Raw genomic sequence first — 10,381 nt, forward strand, 5'->3', positions numbered from 1 at the left:
TTTAAAATTAGAATTTATACATCAGTAGTAGAAGAATTGTACCTATTGATTCATTTAATAAGTAGCCACTATGCTCCCAGAAATCTTACGTTCTTGCTTTGACTCCAGCAGTAGCTACTTCATCATTCTTGAATGATATGAAAAGTACACTCAGCCTGGCTAAGCACACATACTAGATCACTGACATTTTGGGATGTGATCCTGCTTTTATTTTAAATCAGTGGACATTTTCCCATTGCTTAAAGGGTATGTTAATAAATGAAAGTGACTTTCTATTTGTATCTAGCAGATATTTCATAGGAATTTGTTTTCATAGGCATATGCACTGGCCTGATTTTTCTGAAACAATCTTTTAAATGAATTCAATGATTCAGTTATGAATGGCTGTCGTAGTTCCACCTGCTGGCTTCCAACTTTTCCCATCAGGCTTGAGCATTTTAAAGACCTGCTTCATAGTGACTGCCTTGGTCCTAATTCTGTACCTTTGCTGACTGCGGGTGCTAACTATATTCTGCAAGTAATCTTGGTGATTCAGTGTGTGTAACCAAGTAAAAGTGGTTCCCTAGTGACTAAAAGCAACAGTTGCTTCTTTCGACCCATGACAGCTGCAAGCTCCACTCTTCTTTCCACACCATCCACCCTAAATTCCAGCTTGTGAAAGTCTGTACCTATATTTAGCTGGCGAGATTAAATTACAGAAGCTTCAGGCCGGGCAGAGCACATTGATCTGCCTTTTTCAGGCAGACCTAGGTACCAGCAAGAGGGCTCTCACTCCTACCTCCTTGCCTAGTCGTTCCACAAAATGGATTCCCGAAGAGAACTTGCGGAAGAGCTTCGGCTTTATCAATCCACTCTTCTTCAAGATGGCCTTAGGGAACTTTTGGAAGAGAAAAAGTTTGTTGATTGTTCCCTAAAAGCTGGGGATAAAAGTCTCCCTTGCCACAGACTGATTCTGTCAGCCTGTAGCCCTTATTTCCGTGAGTACTTCTTATCGGAGCAAAGCGAGGAGAAAAAGAAAGAGGTGGTCCTGGACAATGTGGATCCTGTCATCCTAGATATGATTCTTAAGTACCTTTATTCTGCAAGCATTGACCTCAACGATTCTAACGTGCAAGATATTTTTGCTTTGGCAAGCCGCTTTCAAATCCCTTCCGTTTTCACTGTCTGTGTTTCTTACCTCCAGAAGAGACTTGCTGTTGGCAATTGCCTAGCCATCCTGAGATTAGGTCTCCTCCTCGACTGCCCGAGACTTGCCCTGTCCGCCCGTGATTTTGTGTCAGACCACTTTGTGAAGATTTGCAAGGAAGAGGACTTCAGGCAGCTCGCCTATCACGAATTGATCTCTGTGATTTCGCCAGACAGCTTGAACATCGAAAAGGAGGAAGTGGTTTTTGAGGCTGTGATGAGATGGGTGCAAGCGGATAAAGAGAATCGAGCAAAGAACCTCGGAGAAGTGTTTGACTGCATCCGCTTTCGCCTGATGGACGAGAAATATTTCAAGGAGCATGTTGAGAAGGATGAAATTATCAAAAGCAACCCAGATCTTTCAAAAAAGATTAAGGTTATTAAAGATGCCTTTGCTGGGAAACTGCCTGAGCCAACCAAAGGTGCAGGGAAATCGGGCAAAGGAGAGGTTAATGGTGACGTGGGGGACGAAGATTTGCTTCCTGGTTACCTAAATGATATTCCGAGGCATGGAATGTTTACTAAAGACCTTATTCTTCTCATAAACGATACTGCTTCTGTGGCGTATGACCCCACAGAGAATGAATGTTACCTGGCAGCGCTGTCGGAACAGATTCCCAGAAATCATTCCAGCATAGTCACTAAACAGAAGCAGGTTTATGTAGTGGGAGGACTGTATGTGGACGAAGAGAACAAGGAGCAGCCTTTCCAGTCATACTTTTTCCAGGTATAAATCTCTGGTTTGTTTGGTAAGGGAAAAAATAATTGAACTCCACATGCTAAAAACATAGCTTTGGTGTGGCTCCTTTGGGGTGCAACTTTTTTTTGGTGTATCATCTATCTGTCTCTAGGAACTGTACATCCTGTATTGTCTTTCTAGTCCAAGGTCATAAGAGTTTAGAAATCCAAAGGTGCATAAATAATTTATCCTGTAATTTTACCATTGATCCATTAATTTCACCACTCTTTCCAGATTACCCTCGATCCTCTTTCGCTTTCTAAACTGTCTAATTTCCTCTATAATATTAGAATATTCTCCTCTAAAAGCTTCTTTTTTTAACATTTGACAACAGCACTAACTGTGTTGGTCTACAAAATGTTATTGACGTGAAACTGAAATTGTATAATAGAACCTGTGGCACCATGCGTTCTCTGACTCAGAATCACAGCTCTATCCTGGTGAAATGTCTGAAGGAACCTACTCACATGCAGTTCATAATTGCATAAATGTGAGCAGAGAGTGGGGGCAGAGTCAGCAGGAACAGGCGCAATCCCACTCCCCTTGCATGTCTGCTCAGATGAACATCTGAACATGTGTAAAGTGGGTTTTTAATGTGGGCCTCAGCGTCTCGTCCATATTTATACGTTTTCTAGTTTGCTTTTGTTTCTTCCCTGTTTTATGTCATATACATTTTAAAAACCATACATTTAAAGTCTATTTAAAGCACATGGCTTCTCCCAAAGAATCCTGGGAACTGTATTTTCTCCCTCACAAAGCTACAATTCCCAGCATCCTTCACAAACCACAGCCCCCAGGATTGTTTGGGGGATCTGCCCAAAGTTAGACATTCTAATACAGTGAGTCCACACACACGAGAGAGAGAGAGAGAGAGAGAGAGAGAGAGAGAGAGAGAGAGAGAGAGATGGAGTTTCATCGCTTCCAAGGGCCTCCCCATTCATTTCAGCAGCAGCACTTCATATTTATGGACATTGCTTCTGCAGGCTGTGTGCATTCTGGGTACATGTAGGCTTCTAGGTCAAAACATGCTACATTGCTCACCTCGTTGCTGTTCTTTATTAAGTTCATCACAGTGTAAACTTTCCCCTGTCAATACAAAGCCCAAATATCTTAAGCCATTGATGGAGTGAGCAAGATGGCTCATTTTGTCTGCGGTACTAAACTATAGCTTTGCGTTACCTGCACAAGCAGCAGCTAGACCCCACATACTTTACCTTCCCATCTCTTCTGCCACAGCTGCAAAGAAGAGATTAGAAGCATCTGGGTTCACTTTTAAACCAACTGGAGTTCCTTGTTGCATCGGAACACTGATTAGTTTAAGCAATTGTTAACCTGTATTTTCTAGCAAGCCAAAATCGTAAGCCTGTTAGAACAGGCCATAGTTTAAAATATCTATAGTGTTTCCACAAGTTCAGGCATAACATGCAACTGATAAATGGAGGGTTCTATTTGCCCTGCAACATGATATTAGAAGGTAGTTTGTATGTTTCGAGCCGCCGTCCTACAATAATCCACAGGACGTGATGCCATCCAAAGGGTTTCCCTGATGACCTGGGTGGTTGGACAGGCTTCTACAGAAGGTGGTGGTCATTCAGGTAACTGCCATGTTTGGTCTTTATTAGTCCAGCTATCTGCTTTTCTTCTATTTCTATTTACTCTTTATTCCTTCTACTTTTTATTTTTTCAGTCCCCCATCGTACCCTCAGTATAGCCTCCGAGTGACTGGGGCATATTGTAAAGGTAAAGGTACCCCTGACCATTAGGTCCAGGTGTGGATGACTGGGGTTGCGGCGCTCATCCCATTCTATATAACAAGGGAGCCAGTGTTTGTCCACAGACAGCTTCTGGGTCATGTGGCCAGCATGACTAAGCCGCTTCTGGCGAACCAGAGCAGCACACGGAAATGCCGTTTACCTTCCCTCCTGAAGTGGTTCCTATTTATCTACTTGCACTTGGACGTGCTTTCGAACCGCTAGGTGGGCAGGAGCTGGGACCAAACAACGGGAGCTAACCCCGTCACGGGGATTCAAATCGCCGACCTTTTGATTGGCAAGCCCTAGGCTCAGTGGTTTAGACCACAGCACCACCTGTGTCCCTGGGGCATATTGTAGCTGCTCACTTAGCCAAGGCTCTGTCTTGGCCCATCTTTACACAAGCTATATTTAAATTTAAATACTCATCCATTCACCCCACCTGCCTTTTTCACATTTCTTTCTCTCCTGCTCTCACTCAACAGCCAAATAATTCAGTTCTGGTCGCTTTAAAGGTAGCGTACATTTTCATCCCCGTTCATGTTCACCACAAATGATTGCCATAATAATGGACCTCCTTTTTGCAATTGGCAAAACATTTTGCAAAAAAAAAAAGAAGAGCCCCCTGTTTAGCTCATCCCAGGGTGAGGTGCTACAATCCAGAGATAAATTCCCCACCTCTGTGAAAAACATGTCCAGGTAAGTAGAGGAATTGGTGGGTGGGCGGGCGGGGGAGATAAAATAGTTCTTGGAAAGTTTGAATGTGAAACAGTCATAAAGAAGGAAGAAAAATGTATAGCCATAAAAACATAGCAAGCATTATTAGGGCAGGGCATAGTTTATTAATTTTCAAAAGGTGCATTGGGCCTCGCAAGTTTGGTACAGAGGTCTGGTGGGGTGGAGGACGGTATAATCAAGATACAAGTTGGGAAAGCTTGTGGGATGGGACTAAAGAAGACACACAATGAATAAAGGTTTTTAAAACGGGGAGGAGGGGAATGCTGTCATGGATCAGATCTGCTTATTTGTAATCTCTATACAAGCCTACAGATGGTATCTCTGCTAGCAGAGTCCCATATGGGAAACATTGAAAGATAGGCTAGAGTTTTGGTAGGTTAGCCCTCCCCCAGATCATGTGCACACACCCAAAGGGTGTAGCTCCCACCTTCTGAGTTCTCTTTCCAGAAGTACATTCAGAGTCTTCACTGTGTGTGGTTAAAAGTCAGGATGGGAGGAATGGATTCTGTACTGTTTCTTTTCTTCACTTGCTTAATCTACCTTTTATCTTACAATGTTCCCAACCCCTTTTCAGTTTTCCTTCCTTCCTTTGCACAGTTTACTATTACCTCTTTGAGCACTCTTGTTTTACCATCTTTCAGGCCTATGTACTCTTTTGTATGTCTTCTTTTTGTATGTCTTCGCTAATACTTCTTATTTTGAATTTTGGAAAAAAATATATAGTTGGATACCATCACTTCTGAATGGGTTGGTCTTCCACCGCTGCCATCAGCCAGGTGCCTGTTTGGATTAGGTGAACTGGAGAACAAAATCTATGTAATTGCAGGCAAAGACCTCCAAACTGAGGAGTCTCTGGATTCAGTACTGTGCTATGATCCCACGTAGGTGCCTTCATATTGTGTTTATTGGAGCTTCTCGTTGAATTTTCTGTTGCCTTACTGGGTCCTCTTCCATTCCAGATCACTCAAATGGAATGAGGTCAAAAAGCTCCCCCTCAAAGTCTATGGCCATGCTACTACTTCACACAATGGAGTTGTATATTGTCTTGGAGGAAAGACTGATGATAAGTGAGTACCTCAAAAGTGTCCCAATGGTGGTGGGGGGGGGCATGGTAAAATGTTTCTACTTGTGCCCTGTTTCAACCCCTGATTAACCTTGATTAAAGTTGGTGCCCATGTAACCATAACTTAAGTTAAAGGCAGTGGGGAAACTGCTGCAGAGAGGAAAAGGGCTGGAGCCCAGGATCCTATGAATTAGGATTGATTGATTGATTGATTGAAAATATATACCACCTTATACCCACAGGTCTCAGGGAGGTTCACAATTGCATGTCCCATTGCATGTGTCCAGTGTCACCATACTGGAGGGGTGAAACATCAGCCTATAGTTTTAGAAATATCCAGCATTGGTTTTTGGCTGTGTGTATATTATGCAACATTCTGGAAGAATATGTTGATTTGCTCTTGAACTACAGGTATACTGTAGCAACAAATTGGCTGAGGATGGCAGAATTAATAGGAAACTTGTAACATATACAGAAGAGACCATGGCAAGTTAATGGAATGAGCCACTGCTTAAAAGAAGAATGGGTATTCCATTAGTTAAATACCATGGAAGCTGAACATCATCCTCTTTGTATGCCGTCTTTCCATAGTTAAAACCGTGCTCAAGGCAGCTTATCACATAAAAAGATTTGCATAAATGTAGTCAAAAAGAATAAAAAGGATGTCAAAATGTACATGACCAAACAGAACAATTTTCATTTAAATCATAAGTTCTAAATTTAAAGATACAAAAAATTAGTATCAACAACAGCAACAAAAACCCATAAACAGTACCCAACCCAAGAGTGTTCAGCAGCCTCAACATTTGTAGCTGGAGTCAGTCCGGGCCCTGCCCTCCCATGCCAGGTGGGAAGAGGACTGCAATGCAGGGAGCAGGTTTCTATCCCAAGATGCTGTGAGATGTTTTCTCTGGGGACATTTGATCCAGACCACATAAGCCAAGGCAGCAATTCTAAGAAAGGATAGAGAAAAATATTAGGAAGTTGACATCTGCAGTATAAATAAAAGAAAGAACTAAGGACACAAATTAATGCATATCTTGCCATTTAAAGTCATGGGATGTTAAGGTGTTTGGCATATCTATCTAGAAGTTCTTTCTTGGTCCCAATGTGTTACGCTTGGATTGGATTTGAAACTATTTTGTTGTCTTCGAAGTGGAAATGTCTTGCAAGATGTTCACACCTTTTCGTTGTGATCGACGGCCAAGTTGTGATTTCTGAGAACAATTCATGTTGTTTCTTTCTCTCCACAGAAAATGCACTAACAGAGTGTTTTCATACAATTCCAAGAGGGGAGACTGGCGTGATCTTCCCCCCATGAAAGTGGCTCGCTCTATGTTTGGCATCGCTGTCCATAAAGGCAAAATTGTGATTGCAGGGGGGGTTACCGAAGAGGGCCTCTCAGCTTCCGTTGAAGCATTTGATCTCACCACTAACAAGTGAGTGTGATATCTAGTCTCATTCTCATTGGCCACACCCATGCTGGAGGTTTCCCTGCTACAGATATGCAGAAACCTACTACCAAATTTACACGATCTTTCTTGAAAGGGGGTGATTGTGTTTAGAATGACAGTACCATATGTCTCCCATTAGCAGAGGCAGCCAATGCAGCAGTGATTTAGGGGTGGGCAGTTGAAGGAGTGGCAATATCTTAACAGTGGCATTGCGCTCATCGAGATGGGATGAGGTGACATGGCAAGGCTGGTAGAGCTCTGGGTTAGCAGCAATGGTCCAATAGATGCGTGTACACCTGCAAGGTGACCGCCACCCAGTGTTAGAAACTGGGATAGAAAAACTAGGAGCCAAATGGCTTCTGGGACCTGGATTGTGGGTGCCAAAACAAAATGTCTAGTTGCCACCAGGGTGGGTGGGTCGGCAACACTTTTTATTTATTATTTAAATAAGCATGAATTCACATAAGTGACACATTTGTTAATACATGTTTAATTTGGTGTTAGCAATTAAAATATTGGTACCGTACTTCAGTTTTCAAAATGTTCTACTCTTAATTGTTAAACTCCTTATTGTCCGTCGTTAGCGTATACTTCAAGGCTTCAAAGCACATACATTTCAGAAATCCTCAAGTGCCAGCCAGGCACAAAAAAGGCACCCAGACTTTTTGAGGTGCTTGCAAATAGAGAATCTTTAGGTGCAAAAGGTGTCTGGCGCCCTGATAATTTCGAGTCCTGCTGCCACCCCAGAATTTCCCCCAGCGGAAACAATAGGATACAATATATCCCCCACTGTTATACCAAAGTTATGTTTTAAAACTGAGCGTTATCTAATATTTGTTAAATTACAGATGGGAGGTTATGCCAGAGTTTCCACAAGAGAGAAGCTCCATCTCTTTAGTTGAACTGTCTGGCTCCTTGTATGCCATTGGGGGCTTTGCTATGATTCAGCTTGAAACGAAGGAATTTGCACCTAATGAGGTGAACGATATCTGGAAGTAAGTTGTGTTTGAATATTACTCTTTTTGCTAATCAAAGACGGTAACTGCGTACATGTTGGCCGGCACTCCCGCTGAACTTAATGGGATCTGCTTCTGAGTAGACATGTATAGGATTGCTGTATGAGAGACTTAAAATATTTCGTATTCATACTGTGCAAGGTCATCTCCAGAGTCCAGTGAAGAACTGCTGCTTTTGTAAATGTTCTAATGTTAGCTTATTTTTTATTGTCAATCTTTTGTCATAGTATATTAGCCCCTCATCTGAAGCCTGTTAATTCCACCTTTTTTTTTTTTTTTGCTACGTAATATTATTCACTTCAGAGCACTAAATAATCTTAACTTCAGGGTAATAAAAAAATTGTCAAAATGCTTTACAGATCTGAGGAGTAACCTCTTTACCCACAAACAGGCCAGATTCTTTGCTTGAGTACTGTGTAGGTGTTTGCGGAGACAGGTCTGTACCAAGGAGTGGTGGATGGATTTGTCTTTTATGCAAGGATTTATGATAGACTGCCTTTCAAAGGTGGTGTTTGGCTACAGTTTTGCGCTGGCGCAAGGGATTTTCTCTCCACACGTGCCCCACACTGTCCCTGTATCTGCTCTGTGGGAAAAAACATATTTAGGGACCGCATGGGCAGAGAAGGGGACATCATTCCAAAATGATCTGCATAGCGCGGTGTTGAAAGTACCCCTATGATTTTTGGCTTTACATGTTCAAAATAAAAATATACCATATAAACTGATGCAGATAACTGATTCAGTTAAGAGTTGACAGTATTACTTGAGTCGTGAAATTTTAAAGCAAGGATCAGGAACCACCGGCCTCCCTGGGTCATTGGATTCCTACTCCCTCCCATCGTCCCCTTTCAGCATGGCCAACGGTCACGGATAATAGGAGTTGCCCAGTAACAGCTGGAGGACCACAAGGAAAAAGAACAAACAGTTCCAGAGCTGTGAAATGAGTCACTAAATCAATGATGTACTATGGGGAATAAAGCCTTATCGTCTTAACTGGCCTTTCATGTTGGGATCCTAATGCATGGTTGGTATTTGTAAACATAGAAAGGGATTCATTGCTCAATGATCTCAGGTGCCTACTTATAGCAACTTTTGTCCATGCAGGTATGACGACGAGAAGAAGGAGTGGTGTGGGATGCTGAAAGAAATTCGCTATGCTTCTGGTGCCTCTTGCCTTTCTGTTGGCCTGAATCTCTTTAAGCTCTCAAAGCTGTAAAGTGAAAGGAAGATTGACTAATGATGATTTTTTATTTTTTATTGGCCCCCTCTGGTTTTGTTGTGCAAGCTTACCCTGTACAGAGATTGAGAACTACCTTTATTCATTAAAGTGTTAATGTATCCGTCTTATACGTATTAACTTCTGTAGGTGCCCAATGCCCCCCATCCTCAGTTTTTACTAACAGTTTGAATTTGAAGTAAATTCTGCTGTAACACTGAATAAAATTGAATTTGACTAAAAATGAGTCTGGGAGATTTCACCTAGAAGTGGTTTCTACCCGTGCAATTTTTGCTGTAGATTCGTATACAAAATACGCTTATTGCCCCAATCTTCCAGGCTGCTTTGCTGGCTGAAGCACCTTGAATTGTTATACATTTCAAAACTATTTTTCACATAAAATGGACTTGGAGCTTCTGCAACAGGATATGGCTCAGGGAGTTGCAATAGGAAGGGACAATTGCTAAAAAAAATCAGGGAAACTCCCCTCTCCTGCATAAGCAGAAATTTCCTCTGCCTGGTATTCATTTAACTGTATAGCTGTAAGGTCCTTGGATGGTTGCTCATGAGAAACCAGGATAACTCCAGCTGTTTCTTTAGTAGTTTTATTGTGCATACTATGTACAGTGCAGAGCTAAAAAGTTCATGTCTGTATCAACCATCTGCAGAATCTGGGAGTGGCCCCTTCCGGTTCTGACCCCAACATAAGAGTTTCGGTATACGAAATCTCCGCCTCCCCTTTTCGTTTCACCCCTGTGTACTTGGGGTGACGGAAATAGCGAAATAGCATGTCGCCCGCTGAGCTAGAGGAGTGCAGGGTCTCTCCAACATCCCCAGAGCCTCGGCTCTCCAGCTCCTGAGCTGCCTGCCCCTCCCCACTGGAGACTTCGCTGCTCCCTCCGCTGGACGAGGAGGTGCTACTGGTCAGGTGGAGCTGAGGCTCTCTGTAGCATCCCCAGAGCCCTTCCACCACCCTGTGCTGAGCCAGGGACAGTTCCCTGACAATAGCCAATTCCTGTGCTTGCATTCTGAGAATCAGTTTATGGAAGCCACCTCCATTTTTTAAAGATCAGCTTGGCTTCCCCTTAAAATGTGGGGCTGATATTTGCTGAGTTCTGCAGGTTTAAAGCATGGGCCAGCCCTGAAATAGGAGGGGGACATCATGAAAGAAATTCCAACTATTTGGAGGAGTGGTTTTGCCTCTCTGCAACGGACAAGC

General features: G+C 42.7%; 1 protein-coding gene across 1 annotated transcript; it reads left to right on the forward strand.

Annotated features, from left to right (window-relative positions):
• Positions 1-701: 701 nt before the first annotated feature.
• KLHL41 (kelch like family member 41) lies at positions 702-9,409 on the forward strand. Its single transcript, XM_033166675.1, has 6 exons — positions 702-1,912; positions 5,137-5,294; positions 5,373-5,480; positions 6,730-6,915; positions 7,779-7,925; positions 9,051-9,409. Exons 1-6 carry the CDS (start codon positions 803-805, stop codon positions 9,160-9,162), a joined length of 1,821 nt encoding a protein of 606 aa, XP_033022566.1. The 5' UTR covers positions 702-802; the 3' UTR covers positions 9,163-9,409.
• The last annotated feature ends 972 nt before the right edge of the window (positions 9,410-10,381 follow it).

Source organism: Lacerta agilis, chromosome 1 (genome assembly GCF_009819535.1).
Source record: "Lacerta agilis isolate rLacAgi1 chromosome 1, rLacAgi1.pri, whole genome shotgun sequence".
NCBI lineage: Eukaryota > Metazoa > Chordata > Lepidosauria > Squamata > Lacertidae > Lacerta > Lacerta agilis.